The 27,342-nt window shown below is 41.8% G+C and overlaps 1 protein-coding gene across 1 annotated transcript in view; it reads right to left on the reverse strand.

Moving 5' to 3' along the window:
- Positions 1-2,324: 2,324 nt before the first annotated feature.
- The window catches only part of dgcr2 (DiGeorge syndrome critical region gene 2), a 46,268-nt gene continuing 21,250 nt past the window's right edge, over positions 2,325-27,342 (reverse strand). Inside the window, exons 4-13 of the mRNA XM_007910091.2 lie at positions 27,217-27,255; positions 21,099-21,224; positions 19,853-20,063; positions 17,323-17,405; positions 15,755-15,937; positions 15,056-15,151; positions 11,625-11,828; positions 9,221-9,373; positions 5,140-5,379; positions 2,325-3,702 (exon numbers count right to left, since the gene is read on the reverse strand). Coding sequence (XP_007908282.2) covers positions 3,464-3,702; positions 5,140-5,379; positions 9,221-9,373; positions 11,625-11,828; positions 15,056-15,151; positions 15,755-15,937; positions 17,323-17,405; positions 19,853-20,063; positions 21,099-21,224; positions 27,217-27,255 — 1,574 coding nt within the window. The 3' untranslated portion in view covers positions 2,325-3,463. The remainder of the gene's footprint in view (positions 3,703-5,139; positions 5,380-9,220; positions 9,374-11,624; positions 11,829-15,055; positions 15,152-15,754; positions 15,938-17,322; positions 17,406-19,852; positions 20,064-21,098; positions 21,225-27,216; positions 27,256-27,342) is intronic.

Below are 27,342 nucleotides of genomic sequence, written 5' to 3' on the forward strand. Positions count from 1 at the left end.
ATTCTGCATATTGCAGGATCTCCTAAAGAAATTAACTGACAGAATAAGACACTAATTAAAAAGAATCAAGGTCATTGCCTGGAATGAAATGGAGCCGAATGGCTCTCAAAGGTCCAAGATCCCAGCTTTGATTCCTGTTGAAGGTTAGCAGATCTCACAGTGGTACACCCAAACCATGCAGACAGGGTTTCTGCTCCAGATCACTATCCAATCACCTGTTAATGAGGTGAAATGAGAAACTGCTCCAGTTTACTTCCGAGTATTTAGGACATTTAAACCCCTTCATCTAATATTAATAATAATGATCCTTATGTTTGATACAACACCTTATCATGTCTTCGAGACGTCTCAAAGCATTTCACTGGGCGAAACACGGCAGCCAATTGTGCACAGTAGTGTCTCACAAACAGTCGTGGATTGAAGCAACCAGTTTATTATTATGTATTTATAATAATTTATTTATATGATTATGTACAGTATTAAAATATTGATTATCCTCCATTTATTGTTATTGCTCTTTGCTTCTGTGTACTATGTGTTACCAATGTTTTTCTTTGGTAATTCTTATGAAATTCTTTGTATTGGCTAAACAAATTGATGGAAGTAATATGTGTCTCGCAAATAAATATTGCACATCCTATATCCCAGGAATACTGAGAGAGCATCGAAGACAAGAGTGTAAAACAGTAAGATTACTGGAAAGTGTTTATTCTCAGTCTGGATGCAGTGAATTGCCAGAAGCTTTTAATATATGGCTTTTCAAGTACAACACTTGGGCTACCAACACTTATTGATTTCAGCAACACAAAATAAAATACATGGATCATTTTACACAATATGGGGATAAAGCCAATTCAGTCAAGTGTCCACATTTCAGCATCTGCACTGCAAACCCACTATCAGCTCCTATCAGTCCTCTTTTGTACAGCAGGGACACAGGTCACTCGGCCCAATCAGCCCACGCCAATCTGTAATCTGAAATCTATGGTTATTAATCATAACAAGACTGATTACTTAGGATCACAATATTTGCTCTTGCATTACCTGTGGCTGTTTGTTTGGTATTGTCCCGTGCCTCCAAGCGAACACACACTTAACATTCCACTTTGGGTTTCTTGGTTGTCCATTGCCAGCTGACAACCAAACTATCACCTTCCAATGATAACCCTCAATCATAATGTTCTATCATTGCTGAGCAAGAAAGAAATGGAGGTGACTAGGTTGATAGCAATGAAATAGTTTGATTATAAGTTTGATCAGAGAGACCATTAATTGAATTATTTTCTCAAAATGAGTAGCTTTTAATAATAATAATAATAATACTTGCATTTGATATAGCACTTTTCACGTCGGGAGGACGTCCCAAAGCGCTTCACAGAACACACTGTAAAGTGAATTGACTGTATATTTGTGGGCGAACGTGGCAGCCAATTGCGCACAGCAATTAGTTTTGTGAAAGCACGACAGCATTGTGCAATAATGAAAGACAAAATAGACTTATTTTTGCCTGCAACGAACCAGCTTCTCTGGTAGAGTATGGATAGCACAATCTCTTCCAGTTGCAATTAAATGTTGCCCACAAATATACAGTCAATTCACTTTACAGTATATTCTGTGAAGCACTTTGAGATGTCTCGAAGACGTGAAAAGCGCTATATCAAATACAAGGATTATAAATTGTTCATTCATTTCATGGCTGTATGTGGAACATTGAGGTGCCCATATATTTGTCTATGCTTTAGTCACCACTTTATAGTGAATCCTGTGAAGCCCTTTGAGATTTCTTCCTGATGAGAAAAGCGATATATCAAATGCAATGATTATTATTAAATGTGCAGTCAGGGCCCATTCTATCAGTAGCACATCAACCTGATAAATGTTAATCATTCTGTGCAATATCCCAGTAGAATCCTTTCATTCCCAATGTTTTTTTCCAACTCACTGGAAAACATTAGAAATTTAATTTGAAAACCAGGCTCATCACTGGGATGAGTCCACCTGGATTTCAGCCACGCATTAAGTTGTAGATAGTTTATCTGTAGATGAAGTAAGTAGTTTTCATTTCTTCTTTAAAGCCACTCAGTCTTCAAGAACCCATATTTTCACTCACACATAATATAAGGATATATCTGCAAAGCCAAATCATCTTAAATTATATTTGTTTTTGAAGTTATGTAAGAACATAAAAAGGATTGTGTAGATCAGAAAGTACAGAGAACAATCTGCCAATTCTGAAGGTTTCGTATATTTGTACTTCAATAGACTAACTTGCAAGAGCGAGCGTGACTTAGAAGAAAAAGCAACACACAGCTTGGAAACAAAGCTTTCTCCATTATATAATTTATTTGGCATTTTGATGAAATGTTAACAGCAACTTGAGAAACACATTTTTATCCTGAAGTGCTGCCCCCCCCCACCCCCAAACAAAACAAAAATAAAAATGGAAACTGAAACAAAAACCCTAAAACACACAGGGACCAATTACCAGTATCAAATTTAATTTTCTACATTGCATTTCATTGAATATCAAAATCTTTACACTCCCACAGTAAGTTCAATCACAGACAAACTAGATACAAACATTTTGTAACTGCAGACTTTCAAAGAGATTTGTTTGTGCTGGGAGGGTGGGTGGGGAGATGGGTGGGTGACAGAGGGCTGGAAGGAGAGAGACAGGAGTTATAGATGGTTAAAGGACAACACAAAAGCAGCCTCGCATTCACAAAGGCTCCAACTGAATGGAGTCTTGCTAACACAATCAGAAAATATCTCACTGTCTGCTCAGTGCAAGATCCAATAACCGCTTTAATGCCGCTCAGTGAAAATCAACACATCTGAAAATATTACAAGTGGGGGAAAAGATTAGAACAGTTACAAAATACAAATATAAGAATCTGCTCAGTAGATAATCCATTCACTGATGCTTTATGATTCAGAACAGACAGAACTCACGCCCTCCTCTGTGACACTGGAGGTGTCACTAGGCCCACGGTGACGAATTTTCACAAAAGGTGATTGCAATGCCAGACCCAGATCAATCGCACTCAGCTCTTTCACAGGAAGGCCTTGCCGTTTCCAATAAACTCAAGTTCTTCCTTATATGCAACACTGATGGTGGCACATATTCAGCATGCACAACCACCTCAGTCTCGGAGTCGCTCAAAGCCCTGCATTCATATGCAGAGCGCGTAGAAAAAAAGAAAACACAGCTGCCCATTAGTCTCCTAACGTCCTAATGTACCCAGAGTCTCTCAGGGAAACGTGTGGGAATCCACAATCAATATATACACAAGAGCAACTCTAAAAAAAACAAAACAGAAAAGCTGAGTGTTGGAAAACAAACAAAAAGCTTTGTTACTTAAGTCATCAGAGTCGTGTCATCTGTACAGCAGTGTGCAAATAGCTGCTCCAAATTCAAAAACAATGATAAAACACGCCCCCCCACCCGCCCCCCTCCCCCCATTTATACAACTGTATTAATTGAACAGTTACTGTTCCGGCTCATTGCTACACTTTCGGAGGACGTGCTGTGATTCTCCAAGGTGTCGTGTGGTACTAACAGACTGCTGCTGTCCACGGAATCCTCGAGCTCCTCCGCGGCTGGAGCCAGGCTGGAATCCTCCTCCTCGGCCAGCTCAGCGTCCTCACCCGCTCGGAAAGGTAACTGACTGCTCGGGTCCGACACCTGCAGACCACCGTCAGCTACATGGTATTTTTATTAACAAAAAAGAAATGACAAGTTAGACAACTTTGGTTCTGAGGTGATGAGGCACTATATGAAGTTGGGAGGTGACCTGATGGAGGTGTGCAATATAACAGCAACAACTTGCATTTATATAGCGCCCCTCACGCAGTGTAGTGTCCCAGAGCGCTTTAATGACGAGTTATGGCAAAGGAAAGAGGGAGAAGCTATTTCCACTGGTCAGGATGTCAGTGACTGCGCATAAGCAAGTCACAAGAGCCAAAGGAGAGCACGGGACAATTTTATTCACTCAGTTGTTGGGATGTGGAATGTAAGGTGCCAAAGGCAGAGTCCATTGTGGGTTTCAAGAGGGAAGTAGACAAGGATATGAAGTATTGAGGCTTGAAGGGGTATAAAGCTAGGCCGAGCAGTAGGATTCAATGAACACTTTCATCAAAGCTGGTGCAGATTTAATGGGACGAAGGGTCTCGTTGTGTGCTGCACATGTCCTTGATTCTAAGACAAGGTCAAAGACAATATGTCAATTGAGAACACAAGTGAAAGCAGTGGCATCTGTGCTCGTTCCAAGCGCTGACATCCTTAGATATCAGACTGTCTCGTTTGTCCATCCTCGCCTCTGGGTCAGAACCTTGAGGGTTCAAGCTCTAGGCTGAAACCTCACGGAGCTGAACTAGCTCAAAGGTGACATGTTTAGCAACGGAAGGTTGGAATTGAGGCAACCCTCTGTAGCAGTCTCCATAGTCGGTTCCTAAATCATGTGGTCTCCAGTAGGCCAGGGCACTGCTGATGCCAAACTAGCCAGCTTGGCACATCTTGGAAGGGCAGACCAGTCATTAGGGGCAGGGATTCTTCCTAATCAGCTCCTGGTCACCCTGTAAACTAAAGCCCTAATAGGATGGTTCAAGCTGCCAAACATCCGGAAACTTTGCAGGCAATGGCAAGTTGAGTGGTTTTAGCTGGCTAATCTCTAGACGTACCCCAACAGACACGGGGGTCTCAAGTTTTGGCTCTTGCCAACTGCACCCAATACTTTCCAGGATTAGGGAAGATGGATATGTCCCTCTTGAGAGACTGTACATTCCATTCCAATGCATAGAAATGTCCACATGTGAATTGTGTACATGAACTCAGACTGGTTTGGATATTCTTAAGCACAGTGAAGGGTTTCTGTCTGTGTCAAGACACCCATCCGACACATGGCCATGATTTAAAAAGTGACTCCTTATAATCCTCCTCCATCTACCCCATCCCCCGCACCCCCCACCATGGCCTAATCGTGATGTATATAAGAAAATGATCCCTTCAGTTCATGGACTAAACAAAGTGAGATTGTATCTGGGCCACACAACCTAATATGTGTCAATCAACAAACCCCTCAATTTTTAATTTGGTCGCAGTAACGCCTTCAGCAACAGACAGGAGTTACATATACATACCTGGGCTGACACAAAGCATGCTGTCTGGGTTAATGGATGCTTCATATGGAGGTGGAGGGTCATCAGGATGCTGTATATCTGGATATTTGTAGGCGGTGTATGGAGGCGGGGGATCGTGGAAGTGGAATGCTCCTCCTTCACCATCGTCAGACAGATGTAGGGGAGTCAGGCCCGAACCAAGACTGTCTGGGCCATAATCAAAGCCAGGCATTCGACTGCGGGCCAGGTTAAAGTGATGCACTGTGAACATAAAGCAGAAATGAGGAGCAGGCTGTCATTATCACTTGTCCATTCACCAAAAACACAATTAGAACTAGAACAGTGGAATGTTTGGAGTGTTACCAAACACAACTGCAGCGTCCCTCCTGTCATCCAAATCTTCTTCATTGAAGGAAGTGACTTAAATGGAAAATTGGAGATCAATTCAAGTACACGTGACCTTGCAGTGATCAGAAAGATATACTTGTGGTGAATATAAGATGGCCTCAGCTTTATGTAACTCTCTTCACTTGCAGGGGTAAATGAGCAAGGTGACACGAGATAGATGGATATGGTGAAGCAGGGTGAAGATGAAATGAATTGAGACAGGTTTGGGGAAAACAAGTGGGCAATAAAAAACCTGGAGAATTTTTTTGGTTGTGGAAAATTCCTGTTGGGAAGACCGTCTCAAATACAAACATGCAACCTCCCCTCCCCCACTCCGCACCCTGCTTTATGCTGGAACCTGTAATAATAATAATAAAACAACAACAAAATTAATTTGTAGAGCGCCTTTCACGTCGGGAGGACGTCCCAAGGTGCTAGTCAGATAGAGTAATCCTTGCATTTGCTATAGTGCATTATTACGTCTTCAAGACATCTCAAAGCGCTTCACAGAATATACTATAAAGTGTAGTCAATGTATATTTTGTGGGCGAAACGCACCAGCCAATTGCGTACAGTAGAATAGAATTATAGAATATTACAGCACAGAAGGAGGCCATTCGGCCCATTGTGCCTGTGCTGGCTCTTTGGAAGAACCACACAATCAGTCCCACTCCCCCGCTCTTTCCCCAAATCCTTGTAATATTTCATATATATTTCATCTTCAAGTACCTCTCCAATTCCCTTTTGAAAGTTGTTATTGAATCTGTTTCCCCACCCTTTCAGGCCGTGCATTCCAGTATATATTATATATGTAATAAAGGAAAACTGTATGGGATTGCATAAAGCTCTCTATCAGTCATTCAATATGAGGCAATGTACAAATCTGGTGTTACATCATTCAAATATCTATTGTGATCTCTTTAATCATACTTGTCCTGTAGCTCAGTGATTAGAGCACTCGCCTCTCAAGCGAGACACCTGGGTTCGATTTCAGGCAGGGAAACCTTGGGCAAGTTTTCTTACTCCACACACCTGATAATAATCCCTCAAGAAAAAAAAACAATAATAAATCGGTCATTTCAATCCATGACTTTTTGTGGGACACTACTATGTGCAATTGGCTGCCGCGTTTCACCCACAAATATAGGAAGAGACATGCAATATCAACTTCATTTCGCAGAATCACAGAACCATAGAAACTTACAGCACGAAGGTTATACGGCCCATTGAGTCTGTGTTGATGCTTTGGAAAGCAATCCAATCAGACTCATTACCTGTCCTTTCCCCAGAGCTTGGCAAATAATGCCTTTTTATATATCTATCTATTGATTTAGTTCTTTCTTGAAAGCTAAAGTGGTCCTGAAATCCTTCCTAAAATGGGTTGCTCAAACACTCAATACTCTTAAGATTTAACTAAAATTTTTTGGGATATTGGATTGAGGATGTATTTTATGGGCGAAATGCGGCAGCCAATTGCACACAGCGGTGACCCACAAACAGTCGTGGATTTTTTGAGGGATTATTACCCCTAGAAAGCGATCTAACAACCAGGCTCCTACCTTCCGCAATAATAATAATAATAATAATAATAATAATAATAATAATCCTTGCATTTGATATAGCGCTTTTCACGTCGGGAGGACGTCCCAAAGCGCTTCACAGAACACACTATAAAGTGAATTGACAGGCTTCCCCTGACCCTAACCTGGCTCTTATTTTTTTTTAAAGTTCAAACAGGGCAAAGTGGGACCTGATGGCAAGGAATTAATCCCTCAGGAGTCGCCCAAAGTAAACGGGTATGGATTCATGGGAACACCTTCACCTGCTCCGGGTAAGAATGTATTAATCAGAAGAATGCAATATAATTGAACTTGAATTTATATCACAACATTCACATAGGAGAATGTCTTGGGGCACTTCACAAGGATGGAGTCAGATCTCAAGTGAAAGGGAACTGGGAGGTGACTGTAAACATGGTCAAAGTGGGGAGATTTTTTAGGTAGGATTTAATGGCAGATAGAGAGGGGTAGAGGGAGGAAGTAACGGAGCTTAGGGGCTGAGAGCTTGGTATGGATGGTGGTATGGAGGAGGCAGAGGGCATACAGCAGGTCTGCATTAGCTGGGGTTAGTGAGATGCAACATATTTAAGGATTTATAAGAGAAGATTGTTCTCCTTAGAGCAGAGAAGGTTAAGGGGAGATTTAATTAGAGGTGATCAAAATTATGAGGGGTTTTGATAGAGTAGATAGGGAGAAACTGTTTTCTCTGCCGGGTGGGTCGGTAACCAGGGGACATAGATAATTGACAAAAGAACTAGAGGGGAGATGAGGAGAAATGTTTTACACAGAGAGTTGTAACTGTCTGGAATGCACTGCCTGAAAGGGTGGAAACAGATTCAATAACAATTTCAAAAGGGAATTGAAAAGGAAAAAATTACGAGGCTATGGGGAAAGTATGGGGAAGTGGAACTGACTGGGTAGCTCTTCCAAAGAGCCGGCACAGGCACGATGGGCCGAATGGCCTCCTTCTGTGTTATAATATTCTATGATTCTAAGATCAGAGCCTTGATGTCAATCCATAGGGAGCCAGTGGAGTCTGGTGAGGGCTTGGGTGATGGGCATTTGGAATTATGTATGGGTGAGGATGTGGGCAGCCGGGACTGGATCAGATGGAGGGTATGAATAGTGTCCGTCGTTCGAAAATTCAATACGAGGTAATAAAGATGATGAATACCCCATTTAAATATTTAAATAAGATTTGTTTTGATCAGTTTTCCCATCCTTTTGAAATACTAATCCCCAAGCCCAAGAACGGTGTGGATAATAATAATAATCCTTGCGTTTGATATAGCGCTTTTCACGTCGGGAGGACGTCCCAAAGCGCTTCACAGAACACACTGTAAAGTGAATTGACTGTATATTTGTGGGCGAACGCAGCAGCCAATTGCGCACAGCAATGTCCTACAAACAGTCGTAGATTGAAAATGACCAATTTATTATTGTTTTGTTTTGGAGGGATTATTATTAGGTGAACAGAGGCATGTGAAGGAAACTTGCAAACCACTATGTTACGGGACACCAATATCTTATATTCTATATCCCTATTTATAAAACCTAGGATCCCATTAGCTTCCTTCACAGCATAAGATATTGCCCACCTGTATTCCCACCTTTAATTAATTATGTACATTACCCCCCAAGGTCTCTGTTTTTACCATTTAGCATATACACCCTCTCCCAATTCTTCCTCCCAAAATGCATAACTTCACATTTTTCTCTTTAAGGTTCATCTGCCATCTACTAGTCATCTGCCCAATCTACTAGTCTCTCTATGTCCTGCATTTCTTTACAATCATGATTTTTTACAGCACTGAAATAGGCCATTCGGACAATCTGGTGTTTTTAGCCACATGATGAAATCAAATTCCACTCTACCAGTCAGCCTTGTTCCCTTTTAAAGGAACTAACTTTTTTTTGGACTCTGCCTCAAACACAATTCCACATTCTCACCACGCTCTGTGTAAGATCAGAAATGGTTTCAAGGTATTTTTCCCCTTTACAAATCACACCGGTTGCAATTTTCCTTTATTCCTTCCAGGAAACTGGAATTCTTTACGTTTCTGAAAACACAGCTATAAAAGGAAGAGGAGCCTGGACAGGGATGTGGAGGTGAGTTTGATAGAATGGCAATGTCGATGCTACACACAGGTACTTACAGTTCCCCCCTATAAGAGACTCAATGCGCTCCCTGCGTCTCTGGCGAAGCCGATGCACCATGAAGAGCAGCAGCGAGAGGATGAGAAATGAGGAGATGCAGCTCACAATCAGGCGCATTCCACTGGCCATTGAATCAAAAATACTGTTTCCATCTGGAGATGCAAAATCTACAGTCGGGATTATCGGCTGATTAACAAATAAATACACTTCAATTACTGTTGTCACCCAGGCTGAGCTTTGACCCCCAAAAAATGGACCAACAAAATATTAATTGCGGCTTTGAAGATTCAGATGTCAGCACAGAAGGAGGCCAGTCATTGAAGTAAACACAAGGAAGTAAGTCCACCCAGCAAATAAATCCACGTCATTCAACAACAAATTACATTTGTATAGCGCCTTTCACATCGGGAGGACGTCCCAATGTGCTGGAGCAGTCCGCATCGGTCCACAGTGGGCGGCAGATCTACAGGAGCTCTGCTTGCAATTTTTATTTTGAACTAAAAGTGACAATATTAATTGGTTGATCATTAGTGGTCAAATCACAATGCTAGCGATTCCACCTCCAGATGCTTATTAAAAACCTTTAAAGAACATGAGAGTTGCTCTCCTGCTCTCCTCCCAAACCAGAACCACAAGTTTTAACAAGGGCAGGAGGAGCAGAGGACCATGGCCATTTTGACATTAATTGCTCTATTCAAAGAGCCGGCACGAACTCGATGGGCAGAGTGGCCTCTTTTTGTGCTGTACAATTCTATGATTCATTCTCCTCAGCAGCACAACAGCTTGCAGTTATGTAGCGCTTTTATACATGGGGATAACAGAAAATCTTGTAATTTAGGCTTTTGAATCATGAAAATGTTTTGCAAAAAGACTCGGATCTGCTAATCAGACACAGTTTGGGATTAAAAGTTCTAGCAACGAAATATTTCAGTTCTCAGCAGCACCGGATTGACACTGGTCATCCCTGACTCCCTCTCCAGTTAGGGGAGCAGCATCGAAGTCCATTTTAGAATTTAAACGCGTACAGTATTTGGGGGATAGTGAAACGATCCTGCACTAGAACAAAAATTCAGTCAAAACCTTAATATTTCATCAGTAATCAGGTTTCATCCAAAAGATTTGATGTCGTCTGATCAGACTTCATTCCTTTTGGCACCATCTCGTGGATAAGCGCAGAACTGCACCGTAAACCTCCACAAAAGTCGTGTCAGTTGGGACCATACATTAAATATGACTTATGGGAAAATTGCATAAGTGGCTTCATGTATGACCTGTGTAAAGTTATGTATAGGTCGGATTTTATATGACGTAAACATAACAAATACATAATTACTCAACTGGCTGATGACATTAAGGCACGGTTTCTGTACTGTGTTTAACCCATACCCAGTCTTCCCATATACAGTGCTGCAGTGCTATACCTCACGTGTAGAAAACATGTGCTGTACAATGAATGGCACATCCAACCAGGTTTCAAAATAGAGCTGTTCAACAGAATATAAACTCTGATCAAAACCTTGTCCTCTGTACCTGTTGACTGTTCTGTGCTGCACATGTGGTCCTGGCATTACAGTTGGTAACTGCACTGAGGGGTCAGGACTTGGGTTCCTGTGTTTGCTGTTTCAAGGCTGGTAACTGTGCATGTGGTGAAGGGTCCCCATTGCTCTCAATGTGATCTGACATTCCTCACCTGCTCACTCACCGCGTGATCAGGTGACACTCTCTCCTCAGTACCCCCAACCCCGTCCCCGGCTACTGTATGCGATGATGTTGATGTTGTGCCCCAGGAGGGAAGGCACGGGGAGTGTTGGGGTGTGTATGTTCGGTGTCTATTTGAGGAAGGTGCAGGAAACAAAGTTTTGACCCGGCCCCTGGTAAGTGCCGTATCGACATTACGAATTCCACGATTGTTAATGTGACAGATTGTGCAGATACATTTAAGTGGATTTAAAAGGAAATTCAATAGGACTTGGGCAGATATACAACTGAAGTGATTATACAATTTATACAGATCAGACTTATGCCAGTTTTATTGCACCTCTAGTTTTGAGTAAACGCTGAATTATTTGTGCTCGTGAGAACTCACTGTGTTTTTTTTACAAATCAAATGGAATATATTTATTGCTTTGCTAAATTGTCATTTTAGAAGCTGTTCATTAGAGTTTCTAAACACACCAATCCTACGTCAGTCTTGCAAACAACAACAACTTGTATTTATAGAGCGCCATTCACACGGGGTAGCATTCCGGAGCGTTTAACCTGTTTATAATACAGCAGGCTGAATTCTAGTCCCTATAAAAAAAAACACCTTTGTAAACTTGTCCATTACAGGAGTTGAGATACAACAGCTCGGATTTTCTACCGTTTGCACAGCTGTTGTACGTAACGGCAGAGAGTTCTCACCTGGATCGAGACAGGTGAACTTGCAGCATTCCTTTGGATCTTTCTCATAATGCTGGCAACCCTGTGGGCGCTCACACAGAGCAGCCACACACATCTCAGGCTCCCCTCTGTGGCAGGTGCAGCTCAGACATGGATCATTGCCTTTCGGGGTGAAATAATACCCCTCCCCCACGATGTTATCCTTTATATCCACACAGGTTTGACCTTGAAGAAACAAAAGGCAAAGATGAAATTCTAAAGGCTGACAAACAATCCAATCATACCAGGGCCGTTCAAGGATACACGTAATTCAACTCAGTCAAAACTCCGCTGCAGATACTCACTCTCATATAACTCCATCCCCATCTTACCAGTCCTTGTCAGGCTCCACCGGCTCCCAACTACCAAACAGATCGATATCAAGACCCTCTCACTCGTTTTCAAATCCCTTCATGCCCTCACACCTCCCTACCTCTCTGACCTACTTACCCCCCACTCCACCACCTGCTGCCTCCCTCGGCCGGCTCCGGCCTTCTGTTCGCCCCTCGTCCCCTCCGCTCTACCATCAGTGGAAGTGCCTTCAGCCACCATGCCCTGAACCTGGGTCTCTCATTTATGGGGCAAGTACTCTAACCACTGTGCTATAGGACTGCAGCAATAACGCCTCAAAGCGCTTTGCAGGATGTACTGTAAAGTGAATTGACTGTATATTTTGTGGGCGAAACGTGGGGGCCAATTGCACACAGCAGGGTGGTGCAAAATATATTGCGTCACTTGCATGTAACATCTCATTGAAAAGTGATAGGCTCACTCTTCTCCCTTAAAGGCTTTCACTTTTATGAAAACTATAACCATGTTTTCACCTCGCAATAATGAGTAAAAATCTCTCCATCTGATTATGTATGGGAAACACAAAGCTACATGAACATGATTGTTTATACGTCTTTTGAGACGTCTCGAAGACGTGATAAGGCGCTATATCAAATGCAAGGAGTATTATTATTTTACTTTGGATGCTAGAATTTTGAAAGTACGTTTAAGCTGAAGCAGTTACGTGTGTCTCACTGTAAGGTACAACACATCTGTGACTCCAGTCTAAGCCACAGCAAACTGCAAACACAAATTAAAATGTAGAGGTTTGCGATAATTTAGGCCAGGCAGTTCATATCTTCACGTATTTGTTGCCAGATTCGGCTTTCTTTGGGGAAATTAAACTTCATTATTCCAAATTATTCTTCCTGACAAGAAAGGTGCGATAGAAATACAATTTGTTGTTGTTTAGTTTAACCTTAACTACTCTGTCTCTAAATATATGACAACCACATTTCTTTAAGGAAACAAGAAGTGGTCATACTGACTCATAAGAATTCACTCCAACTCAATCTACCTTCGGAGAAGAGTTCTGATGAGTCAGTGTGAAACTCTTCCGCCTGGTAACCTGAACAAGTCTTGTTTGAAATGACCACTGTAGACACCTATATGTGCATTTGCTACAAATACTTTTTACTATCAATCCGCTTATGGCAACAGTTCCTGCCCACACCACCTGTGACAAGTTAGAAGAATTGCAACAAAAAGTTAAAGGTTAGCTCCAATTGCTGGCCAGAAAAGTTAACGAAGAATGTCCAGCACGGCAAGTGGCCACTCAGCCCAACCAGTCCGTGCAGGTGTTTGCACTCCCCACGAGTCATCACCAATTCCCACGTGAAGCTCTACCTTCCTCCTTAATATCTGATATAACCACCACTTCAGGCAGCGAGTTCCAAAATCTCACTACCCTCTGCGTAAAGTAGTTCCTCCTAAATTATCTTTTAGATCACCTCGTTTCTATCTTATATTTGTATCCCCTGGTTATGGACTCCCAACCAGTGGAAACAGCCTATTTATGTTAACCTCATCAACCCCTTTTATAACTTTAAATACTTTGGATTAGTTCCCCCCTTAAACATCTCTTCTGCAGTGAAGAAAGGCCTAACCTATTCAGTGTATGGACAGCATATAGTAGAAATGGAAAGAGTACTGTCAGCCCTGGTATCAGCCTTGTAAACCTACACTATGCTTTTCCATCGCTATTATATCCTTTTTATACAGTAGAGATCAGAATTGGACACAATATTCCAAAGACGGTCTACCAGGATTTTGTATAAATTCACCTATTGTAGACATGTCGAGCACCATTCAAGTTTAATAATACATAATAATAATCCTTGCACTTGATAAAGCGCTTCCCAGAATATGCTGTAAAGTGAATTGACTGTATATTTGTGGGAGAAACTCGGCAGCCAATTACGCACAGCAGTGTCCCACAAACAGTCGTGAATTGAGTGACCGTGTTTACTATGTTTAGTCAACATAGGTGATCACAAGGAGACAATAACTACAAGAAATTATGTTTATAATTTCCTTTCATGTCAGGACGATGTCCCAACGTGCTGGACAGTCAAGCGTTTGCACCAGAGCAAGCGTAGGAATCAAGAAGGGTGGAGGGCAAAGATGACTGAAGGTATGGTCAAAGAGGAAGGTCTTGAGGTTGGGCATGAAGGAGGCAAGGGCGGGGTGAGGTGAAGGGATTCAGGGATGGAGTACCAAGAGGGTCGGGGCAGAAAAGCTGAAGGCCCGAGCTCCTATGGCGGGGCGGACAGGATGATGACATGGAGCAGGTCAATGCCCACCGAGCGAAGGGAGCGAGTAGGTGGATAAGGTTTTTAGCGGTCGCAGAGGTAGGGAGGAGCAAGACCATGGAGGACTTTAGAAGTAATAATAATCTTTGCATTTGATATAGCACTTTCACAACTTCTCGACGTCTCAAAGCGCTTCATAGAATATACTATAAAGTGAATTGACTGTATATGTGTGGGCGAAATGCGGCAGCCAATTGCGCACAGCAGCGTCCCACAAACAGTCGTAGATTGAAGTGAACAATTTATTATTGTTTTTTTNCTTGAGGGATTATTATCAGGTGTGTGGAGTAAGGAAACTTGCCCAAGGTTTCCCCCTGCCGGGAATCGAACCCAGGTCTCTCGCTTGAGAGGCGAGTGCTCTAATCACTGAGCTACAGGACAAGTATGATCAAAAAGATCACAATAGGTATTTTGTGATGAACATTTCTGATTTTTTTTAAAGTCGTAGATTTAATTAAATTCTTGAATCATTTATTTACATGCTTTTTCATTACTTTATTTACAAAACTTTTGTTTATTTACAAAAATAACAAAAAATAGTGAAATAGTCATTTAAGAAGCAACTATCGACATAAGTGCTAATGGAACAATGCCTTTAATACTGTTAGGAACCTAAATAACTAGTAAATATAGGTGTGCTGGAGTTTATGTCATTGTTGACATAGATAGTAAGTTTATTAATGTGAGGAAAAGGGAGGTGAACTTCACTTTGTTAGTGGTAAAGCAGGATGTCAACATAAAAGGTTTTGAGATAACTGGGTAGGACTGTACCACTGTAGGCAGCTTCTTTATTCTTCACTGTTTCACTGTTTACCACACCTCCCAGTTTCGACTCGACTGCAAATTTTGTCACCACACCTCCTATACCTGAAAACAAATCATTTATGTATCTGGTGAACAGTTAGCAGTCCTTACTTCTTGCCAGCCTAAGACGATGCCCTTAAGGGCATACCCTTACCCTATGCTTTTGGTTTCCTAACTATTCTTTAATCCATTCAGCCACGTCTCCCACAACTCCACATGTCCTTATTCTAATCACGAGTCTCTTATGTGGCACTTTATCAAAGGCTTCCTGGAAATCCAAATACTAAATACACTTGCAATTCCCTCAACTACTTTATTGGTTACATCTTCAAAGAACGAGATAAGGTTGGTCAAGCATAACCTTCTGTTGTAAATCCACGCTGGATGCTCTTAATTATATTCTTCTTCTCCACATGACTAGCTACTTCATCTTTAATTATAAATTCAAATACCTTGCCCACAACCCATGTTAGGATGACTAGTTTCCTGGATTAGCTCCATCACCCTTTTTAAAAAATAGGTATTACATTGTGCTATTCTCCAGTCCTCTTCAGAGTTAAATCCTAAATTTATAATAAAACATTCTAATCATTAGTTAGAGAAAAAATTACACTTCTGATGAGTGACAGTGCAGAAAGGAGTGACACGTGTCCAACCATTACTCACTTCTTTTGCAGAGGAACGCTGATTTTTCATTGCAGTTCTCAGCATACCAGCTGTGCAAGCCATGGTGCCGGAGGCTGGGGGAATGGGAGCATTGCAACTGAGCACACAGCACAGTCTCCTGGTCAGAGATGGTCATCCCAAATCTAGGCACTTTTTTTGGTGGCAGGAAAACCTCAGTGGAACCTGTAAGAGAAAAGCATTAGCCCCTTAAAGACTGGTGTAGAACTATTGTACTTGATTGGTAGCATCCGTGCCTCTGGGTCAAGTAGTGGGCTGAAGCTCTGGTGAGGCCATGAGCTCACAGTGCAGCCCGACTCTCCAGTACACTACTGTAAGATTGCTATATTGCCTGAGGTACTGACTTTCAGAAGAGACAGGGATGCTCAAAGTCAACTCTGGGTGCCGAAAATAGGAAAGTGTTCCATTCAGTATGGCCTCGTGCTCCACTGTGAATGAACAATTCAATGCCTTCAGCAGAGGAGAAAATGAGGAGAGGGACACGATCAGAGGAAGATCCTGTCCTTTTCTTCTTACAATTCCAACCAGAAGGTGGACCTCCCAGCTGTGCTGTTCAACATTTTAATCTCCCAATCTTCTAAGCATGCTGGAGTACTGATAGTTAAGTCGGTTTTGCTCACAAAATAAACAGTCAATCCACTTTACAGTATATCCTGTGAAGCACTTTAAGACATCTCAAGGACATAAGGCTCTATATCAAATGCAAGAATGATTTATTTATTAAATTCCAAATGGTTTATTAGGTAAACTTGCTGCAGCTCTGAGTTTTAAATCAGTGACTGGAATACCTCTGTGATATGTCACTGTCAACCTCATTTGGCAGCACTCTCGCCTCCGAGTTAGAAGGTCATCAGTTCAAGCCCTCGTGCCAGGACTTTTGGACTCTCAGTCGAGGCTGACTCTCCAATGCAGTGCTGGGGGAGGTTGTACTGTCGGAGGTGACGCCTTTCAGATGAGAACGAGGTTCCATCTGCTTGTCCAGGTGGACATTAAGATCTCATGACAATATTCAAAAGAAGGAGTTTCTCCCAGTGACTTCATAGAATCATAGAATTATACAACACAGAAGGACACCATTCAACCCATTGTGTCCGTGATGGCTCTTTGTAAAGAGCTTCCAAATTAATCCCACTCCCCCGCTCTTTCCCCATAGCCCTGCAAACTTGTCCTCCCCAAATAATTATCTACTCTCTTAAAAGTTGTTATCAAATCGGTTCCCACCAGCCTTTCAGGCAATGCATTCCAGATCCCAACAACTTGCTGTGTGAAAACATTTCTGCTCACCTCCCCTCAGTTTCTTTTAACAACTATTTTAAATCGGTGTCCTTGGGTTTGGCTTGGCCCACAATCTTCCAGATAAAATTGGTCACTCACTTCATGGCTGTTTGTGGGACATGGCCGGTCATAAATTGGTCATCACGTGTGCTTACAAAATACACAGTTATTATACTTCACAGCAAAATCCTGTGAAGCGCTTTGAACCTTTTTGACGATGTGATGATGATGTGATAAGGCGCTATAGAGGTGCAAGGATTATTACCAATACTTACTACTCTTGTAAGCCACTTCCCATTGTCCCTCAAGTGAAGTTCGGCTTAGGTTGGTAATTATGTATTGATAGCCAACCCAGAATCTGGAAGGACAAAAACAACCCTGTCAATGACAATATGGAAAGATGCTTTTTTACAGAGCTATAGCTGAAGGGTAAAGTGGAAAATCTCACAGTGGAAAATGAAATACTAAACAAATACTTTATTTCAGTTTTCACAAAGCAGACTGGCCAAGAAAATACAGATGGTGTAGGACAAGATCTTCCGACCGGTAGCCCGCAGGCCACATCCGGCCCAGTGAATGTTTTCATCCGGCTCAAGAACCATTTCCAACTCCGGGCCACCCCTTCCCTCCCTCCCTCACGGGCAAACTGTCCTCTCATGGCAGCAGCAGGAGGCAGAGGTTGGTAAAGAGACCCAATTGCCTTCCCCTCAGCTCAAAAGGCACTTCCTGACAGACTTCAGCGCATTGAGCCTCGGGGAATGGAAATCCACCTGTTGCTGCAGTCTGTCAGGAATCCGCTCCCAAGCTGAGGGGAAACCTCCCAACCACCAGCTTCTGCCGCGCGGCTGATTGAGACAAAGATTGATTGAGAGAGAGAAGGAGGAGAGAAAGAGAGACAGGGAGGGGGGAAGAGTGTTTGAGAGAGAGTGGGGGAAGAGAGAGAGAGCGTGAGAGAGATGAAAGAAAGTGAAAGAGAAAGAGAGGGGGAGTGAGAAATTGAGAGTGTGTGTGAGAGAGGGAAGAGGAGAGAATGCCTGAGACTGAGAAAGAGAGGGGAGAGAGAGAGTGACTGACAGAGGGGTGGAACCCTAGTTCAAATGACTCTAGGGCGGGGGAGAGTGAGTGAAGGGCGATAAGAAATAGAAGTGGATTGGTTGGCAGGGAGTGGAATGAAGGAGTTAAGAGAGATTAAATAATGGTCCAAGATGGCTTAACAGTGATGCTGATGTCCAAGATCGTGAGGCCTCAGGTAATCACTAGATCAAAGGGGTGAGCATGGATGTGAGAGGCGGAGTGGAGGTGGAGCGAGAGCGTGCGAGAGGAGAAAGGGAGGAAAGTCAGCAGAGGTGGACCAAAGAGGGTGGAGTGTAGTATCAAGTCGCCCAAGATAAGGAGTCGTTCAAAACCAAAGACAGAATACTGAGGAATATGGTAAATAATGAAGAGGATTACAGGTAGACTATAAATCAACTTGCAGAAAGGGCAGATAGGTGGCAGATGAAATTTAATATAGGGAAATGAGAAATGATTCACTTTGGCAGGAAGAATAAAGAAGCCAACTATACCATGGATAGTAGGAACCCGAGAGGCGTAAAAGAAGAAAGGAACCTTGGAATTCAGACTCACAAGAGATAAGGCCATAAAGAAGGCAATTAAGAGTTTTTGCCTTTATCTCCAGAGGAAAAAAAAATCAGATGTAATGTTACATTTATGTAAAATCTTGGTTAGACTGCATTTAGAGTATAGTTGATATAGTTTTGGTCGCCATATTACAGCCAGGACATTGTACAATTGGAGAGGTTACAGCAAAAATTTGCAAATATGTTACCAGGGATAAGTGTATTCGGCCATCAAGGAAGATTGAGCAGGATAGAGCTTTACTCTCTACAGTTGACACAATTCAGAGAGGACTCAATAGGTGTTTAAGATTATGAAAGGATTCAGTAAGCTTAATAGGCTATATCCACTTGTTGGCGAATCCACATGAGAGAACATAAATAAGATAGCTAGTAATAGGTCTAATAGGGACTTTATTAGCAACTTGTTCACATGCAGAATTGTGAGACTGTGGAACTTACTGCTGGAAGCTGTGGTTGTATCAAAAAGCATCAATGCATTTAAGAGGAAACTTGACTGAAGGAAAAGAGGAACAGAGAAGAGGGGAATAGGAGAGGTGGGGGTTTGTGTGGTGTATAAACACAGGCACAAACCCATTGGATGGAATGGCCCAATTCTGTACCATATATTTCTAAGTGATTAGCATCAGATTCCCAGGAGCCTTCCGGAGTTGGTGCCACTCCTGGAGATATTGGTACTGAAATTACTAGCAAAGACCACTGAATAGCATCTGTTTATGTAGCACTAAAGCAACCAGGCGTATGATAAGCGAATAAGTAATTGAACACAACCTCTTCCCCAATTTGGTGTGGAACATACCACACCTTTCTCTGCACTCAATGGTCTGCAACCTGCTTTAGCAATTACAAACATAGATATTTGGCTCCTTCACATCTCTGTATATGCAGCAACTGCAGTGACTGAAGGGAACAGAGCGTCTGATTCACCAGTGATAAGGGAACAGATCAAAAACAACTGACAGACAGACAGGCAGGCAGGCAGGCAGGCAGACAGACCACACACACACACACAGAGACAAGATCACATATGCTTCAAAATCCTTTCCAGTTCACAGGAATGAGCTACAGGCCCTTACGTCCTGAAGTACAGACATTCAGATAATATAGCTCTGATATTCTGCAACAACCTCAACCTTGCATCATTCGCCCAAATGATATATATCCTCACCTCCTCTGGTCTTTACGGCTCAGTGTCCTCTCTTCCAAGTCCCATTCTTCAGACAGTATGAAGCTCAACTCCTGGTCAGTGGTAAAAGTAGCCAAAGATCCATTGACTTTCTGACATGTCTGTACAGCATCCCAATAGTTTTCATTGTTTAAATACACTCTGTAACAGCTGGCAGTCCCCTCATAGTGATGCCAGCCTGTAGGGCACTTTCCTGCAAACAAAATCCATCTGTAAAGCTTTCTTCTGGTCTGGGATTTAGCAGTCTCCTTTTCCTTTTCAGTCATACCTGGTGTTTCACTACTTGTTTCTAAGATGAAATAGATTACAGTTGACTTTGAATCACCAATCCAGCCATTACATTATGAGATGAACAAAGATAAAATAATAAAATTCTACCTCCTGTATTTGATAAAGTGCATCATCACATCATTGAACTGTCTCAAAGCATATCCTGTACTTCAAAGTATATCCTGTAAAATGGTATGCACAACACTGGAGTGTCAGCTTAAGACTATATGGGGCTTGAACCGACAACATTCTGACTCAAAGGTGTGGGTGCTACCACTGAACCAAGCACTATCTTTGTTCCTCTTAAAAAGCAATAACTGAATCACTATCCCTTTACCACCTCAGTAATAAATAATAATAATCTTTGCATTTGATAAAATACTTCATCACGTCTTCAGGACATCTCAAAGCACTTCACAGGATATACTGGGAAGTAAATTGACTTGTGTATTTTGTGGACAAATACCTTCAATGGGCAAGAGTTTAGTTTCTCTCCATTCCTTGAAGAAAGTTTCCTCCAGTCTCTCACAAGTCCAACCAAGTTATGGCATCTTACTTCAAGATACCTTTTTGGATTGACTCACAAGAGACCTGATGAAACTTTCTTTGAGGAAAGTTTTCCCTGCTAACTTCTCATTTATCTCCAGGCCTGGCTCTTATGTAACTTGTACAGACATGCAAGGATTCTTATTATTATTATTACATCTCCACGACTAAAGCAGTCGTTGGAAATCTCAGTTTCCTCTATTTGTGCAGGACACAGCTTTCTCCCCTCAAATGTCAAGCCCGTTCATTCATTTCTGATCAAAGGGGATGAAAGGCCTTCTTGTACAACCCAACTAGTCTGGTGATCCGTAATTCTCTGAGGGTAAACTCAGGTCATTATAACAAGCTGTTAATAAAAAGTGACCTCACCGAGAAGCACAATTCTATTGCGAGTCAGTGTGACTGAACTTACTGGTAAACTCAAACGGCTGAGCCACATTCACGGGGTAGAAGCGGGTGGACTCCCCTGCTCTGCCACGACCATGTTTGGAGTCCTTGCTGTCTTTAGCATCGTGGACTCGGTGATCGCCAGTTATGCCTAAAAAGGGATCGAAAAAATAAGATATGAAATATTCCGCATTGTCCAAGCTGAACGTTCACTCCCTTTATCCAAAGGCCACAGGACCCCGGTAAAGCTTCTTCAATAGTCTCTCTGCTGCTGGTCTGCCAAACTGTCATCAGTTCATGCAAGGGTTTGTGTATCAAAATGTTGGGTTACAGTTAAAGGGAGAAATGAAAACTACTCGTCACACAATGAATTGTATTTATCAGTAGCCAACACTATGATAGATGCCCATATTGATCCAATTGTAGTTTGTGAGAGAATGTGTATGATTAACCTCAGAAACTGATGATTGTGTACATCGGGTCTGAGTCAACATCTGTTGGTGCGTGCAGGAACATCTGTGGATGGTGAAATGGGCGTCTGTAATCATACTGCACATTCTCTCATAAAACACACACTGCACTTTGCAGTATATCCCGTGAAAATATTTGGGACGTCCCCCCAAAATGAAAGGCACGATAACACTGTAAGGATCAAGTGGCGCTATGAACATACACAACTATAGAATTCTGTTCAGGTAAATAGCCATTTACTGCAATAGAAATTGATGACAAAGAAATTACTCTCTGGCCGGGATTGAACCTACAACAGCAACAATTTGCATTTATATACCAACCTTCACGCAGATTAGCGTGCCAAAGCACTTGGGAACCTATAACCCTATGGCTGGGCAAAACCTTAAGCAAGTTTCCTTACTCCACACGCCTCTGTTTACTTAGCAGTAAGTAGGAATCCGCTTGTTAATTGATTAGCAGATCGCTTTTCTGAGGGTAACAAACTCTTCAAAAAATATACATATATGTAAAAAAAATTTGGTTACTCGAATCGACAACTGTTTGTGGGACGCCTCTGTGCACAATTGGCTGCCGAGTTTTACCCACAAAATAGTCAATTCACTTTACAGGATATTCTGTGAAGCGCTTAGAGACGGCTCGAAGACGTGATAAGGCACTTTATCAAATCTAAGGATAATTATTATGATTTTTCTCATTTAACCATAGTCCACTGCTTCACTCTTTGTGGAGTCCTGTAGCTCATTGCTTAGAGCGCTCACCTCGCAAGCAAGAGATCTGGGTTTGATTACCAGCAGGACGAAATGTTGGGCAAGTTTCGTTACTCCACATACATCTGTTTACCTAGCAGTAAATTGGAACCCAGTTGTTAGTTGATTGGCGGATCGCTTTTCCAGGGGTAATAATTCCTTCAAAAAAAATAAATTGGTCACTCAATCAATGACTGCTCATGGGACGCTGCTGTGCGCAATTGGCTGTCGCGTTTTGCCCACAAAATATACAGTCAATTCACTGTACAGTTTATTCTGTGATGGTACGTTTCCCAGCCAATGATCTATTTGCCTCATGCTGCCACAACAGCTTGGCTGCCAGTGTTCCTGACTTCAGTAAAGATGTATTTGCTTAGCTCAGTGATTAAGTAGCTCAGCCACAGCTCTTCAGTTGACAAAACCTCAGTTTCGAAGAATCAACATTATTCTCCAGTTCCCATCTGTAGTACTATCTGCAAGAGAATTACATTTTGTGCCAGAACTTCAAAGGCAAACTCTCTCACCCTTGAAGCCTCAATTCTCTCTTCTCGGTTTCATTCTCATAAGGCACATCTGATACTGAAGAGACACAGTAATAATAATAATCGCTGCATTTGATATAGCCTTATCACATCTTCGAGACGTCTCAAAGCGCTTTACAGAATATACTGTAAAGTGAGTATTTTGTGGGTGAAACGCGGCAACTAATTGCGCACAGCAGTGTCCCATAAACAATCGTGGATTGAGCAACCAATTTATTATTATTATTTTTTTGAAAGGATTATTACCCCCAGAAAAGTGATCCGCCAATAGACTAACAACCGGGTTCCCACTTACTGTTAGGTAAACAGACGCGTGTGGAGTAAGGAAACTTGCCCAACATTTCACCCTGTTGGGAATTAAACCCAGGTTTGCGAGGCAAGTGTTCTACGCTGAAAATGCTGAAAAGGAGAATCTGGCAGGTCTTTATAAACTGTGTACACACATACACATCTTCTTTCTTATACTAATAAAACAACAATGTGTCTGCGCTTCAAGAAGGATCTCAATAACTGATTGACGTAGAGACATGATTTATACCTCATCGGAAAGGTCTTGCATCTAGGGGTGACATGGGCATATTTGTTTGTCAGTATCTCCTATTGTTCGTGAGTTATTTTCAGTTTTACATTTTTCGCTGCAGTTACAGCGACCTGGTGGTCACCGAGTCAAAGTGGCGCTATGGCATCGTGCATTACAGAGCACGCATGTATATATGCACGCCCTGCAGTTACACCTGGTGGTCATGCCGGCTGACTGTGGCGCTGTGGCATCCTGTGTCACAGAGCACGCACGTAGCCAAACGGCAGAAACAAAATAAAGAACTCACACAAAGCTAAGCCGTGGCAACAACAACAAAATTACATTTTTAAAGAACCGAGTCCTCCCACAGGAGTCCTCCCAGATGAGTATAGATAAAAATGAAATGTCTGTCTATGTGTCAATCTACATTCCATATCGGATCCTTTGGTTGCAACGGGTACAGCTAGTATATATATAAATGCTTTGGAGAGACAATAAATTTAGTGAAATAATTGGATATTCCCAACTGTTAGGGTGCAGTGTTAATTTAATTTTGCAATATACACATATGCAAAGAGAATGCACAGCTATAATAAAATGTACCAATGCACTTGTAGATGAAAAAGATTAGTCATGTTATTTTAACCCATTTTCTACAATTCTTAGCAGTGCTCCCCCCTCATCAGTCCCCATTCACAAGTGAAGGTAGACAGCCTACTTTTGCTCTGCCAATATCAGTCTAAAACTCGTCACAAAGAGACGTACGTGAAGGTACTAATTTAAGGTATGTTGTGGAAAGTAAGCTAGAAGCAAATTCAAACGAGTCCTTAAAACCCCAGTTAAATTGTAAATTGTAAATGCAGTGACTAGCATATGCACCTCAAAGCTAGGCTGGGAGAATTTTCATTACCTATTGTTTAATGCACAGACAAATTACTGTTCAGACAAGCTTACGGACTAAATCCAGTCTGACCAGTGTGTGCTCAGCTCACCCTGTAACCCTTGGCTTTATCAGACAACACTAATGGGGAAGTGTGACATTTCCTTTGGTTGGGACAGGCTCGGTTCATTCTTACAATTAAAAGTTAAAGATGGGAACGGACAGCAGTCAGCAAAGGATCTTCATGGATCTGCATCTGTGTTTGAATGAAAGAAAATGAATGAAATAATGAAATCTGGGCTAATATATTGCAACTGGCCACAAGGAGGCGTGCACAGAACAATACGCAGCAGCCATCAACATATTGCTCAAAAAACCTTTAAATCTTAAATGGAAACCTATGCAGGGTCCACTCTTATGGGTTGAATAGGACTATAGTTTTCAGATATTCTTGCTGTAAAATGAATATTTATAGTATAAAAACTAGTGCATTCAATATATTAAATATTCCAGTCAATTCATGCCGGAGACGACGATAAAGGATAAACTTGGTTCCGAGGCCCATTGGCCTGAGCTTGAAATGTGAAGAGATTGCAAATTATTTAAATCCTCCTCTGATAATTGATATTCCCAATTGTAATTGCCTGCCGCATGTGCCTTCCTAATGCCAATCATTTCATTTCTAATTAATCTAATCCTGTAAAAAGCACTTTGAGATATTATTTGATATGACAGGTGCTGTATAATAATATAAACCTAAATTGGAGTTGATACACACAGATTAATTCTAGTCACTATTTTGATTAGAGTTTGTACTGAATTAAGATGAAAGGGATTAGAAACAAACGTACAAAAGAATATAGAAAAAACGATTGAAAGTGACTTTCACCAAGTTCAAGAGGGAATCAATTATCTCCAGCTTTGTTAGGAAAGTACAGTATTTGGAACTTAAACATTTTCTTGCAATACTTGTGCTCCCTGCAACCACTGTGCAAACTCACACTGTTGTCAAGATGAGTCAAACATGGCCCCCAGTCTGCCTGTTGTGAATGATTCCATGAAGGGCAGGCAGAGTGCAGTGCCCACTATACTCTGCTCAATATCCCTCACTCATTAGTGAAAAAGCATTTTAAAATGTTTCAATGCGATATGACAGAAGTATTATTTCTCTCATGAAAATAACTCGATGACCTCTGTGTGCTAGGGAACATTTTTTGAAAAGGAAGCACTCAATATACAAATTTAAAATCATGAGCATATAATGTAGCACAAGGTTTACAAGTATTTTTTAAGGTCAACTGCATGTCTGACACATGCAGGAGTCCATCACTATGCTCAAAAGGACCCAAACCAGACAGAGTTCCACACACGCACATTAAAACATAGAAGTTTCCCCATGTCTGGAATCCAAACCAAGCTGAGAATTCCAGGCATCCCACCTACACATGGAAATTCCAGAGATAGATTGCTGGAATGGAATATGCTCTCTCTCTCTGGAGGGACACAGCCTGTTTACTTAATTCGAAAGAATATTTGGGGCAGGTTGGCAAGAGCCAAGGCTTGGGGATCCCAGAGTGTGTGTTGGGGTAACTACTGGAGTCTAACCAACTAAAATGATAATAATAATAATAATAATAATAATAATCCTTGCATTTGATATAGCGCTTTTCACGTCTTCTAGATGTCTCAAATCGCTTCACAGGATATACTGTAAAGTGAATTGACTGCACATTTTGTGAGCGAAACACAGCAGCCAATTGCGCACACCAGTGTCCCACAAACAGCCGTGGGTTGAATATTTATTATTGTTTTGTTTTGGAGGTATTATTATTAGGCTCTGTGTGGAGTAAGGAAACTTGCCCAAGTTTCCCTGCCTGGAATTGAACCCAGATGTCTCGCTTGCAAGGCGAGTTCTCTAACCACTGAGCTACAGTACTCCACATATCATGCCATTGAGAACACTCTGACAAGCTTCCTTCTGCTTGACCAGTTAGGACCACCCTATCCGTGAGGGCTTTGGCTCACCAGGTTAACAAGAAACCATGTGGAAAGAATCCCTGGTCCCATCTGATGCCAAGTCCTATCAACCAGCTAAGCTCAGGAACCAGACTGACGTGGCCACTGCAGAGGATTGACTTGATCCCAATATTCAGATCCCAAGTACAATAGTTTCTCAGAACTGGACTTACTTAAAAAAACACCCAACGAGGCTCAGTTCAGTGAAGCCCATTATAATGCGGTGATTCGTATCCCTATAACGAAGGGCTAAAGCTGTTTGCAGCTCCAGTATGTCAGCCCCTGGGCTGCAGATGATTTTCGGCAAATAAATGGCTGACTTAACAGGTCATCAGGTCACTGTCATTTCTTGTTTGTTTTGCAGATGCAACAAGGAAAGTGATGATATCTGCACCTCGTGACAAAGTTAGCTATTTTTTGGCACAGGAAGCTGAAATGGCCAACTTCAGGGTCAGTCGATCTCTGCTGACATGACTGTATGCAGCAAGTGGCCGTTGTGATCTAATGACCTGGAAGTCAGCAATTTTAGTGCAAAATCATGAACAAATTTGCGCTTTACAAAGTGTGTTATACCAGGGATGCTCTACACTTTGCTGAATGACACAGGTTTCAATTTGAAGACACTGCAGTAAAGGGAACTGAATAAACACCAATTACAGGTGAATACAAAGTGGGTTTAGGTATTTTGTGGAACACAAACATGGTCAAAACTACAAAAGCACATGACATCATGACATCAAATTGTCATATGGAAACATCTGTTTTCCATCTCCTCAAACTAGAGTGTTCAGCTTTTTCTTACATTGTGTCATGTGCTTTTGTCCGACAGGTTGAAAGCGTTTACAACCCAATAGTTACACAGCAAGATTATCTAAGTAAGGGTAGGATCGGGGGTTAGGTGGTACTCAAAATTAACCACTTCATTAAAATAAGCTGAAATCAAGCTTTAAAACTTTGATTCATACCTGGTTTCAGTTTTGTAAAGTCAGCTGTAGTTCGTCCCACTGTAACGAATGAAAAATGTGAAATTGATAGCGAAAAGGTACATTTGTGGCATATGCTATGTCTAAACCCACGTAAATTCCAACTGT

Source organism: Callorhinchus milii, unplaced genomic scaffold (assembly GCF_018977255.1).
Source record: "Callorhinchus milii isolate IMCB2004 unplaced genomic scaffold, IMCB_Cmil_1.0 Scaffold8, whole genome shotgun sequence".
NCBI lineage: Eukaryota > Metazoa > Chordata > Chondrichthyes > Chimaeriformes > Callorhinchidae > Callorhinchus > Callorhinchus milii.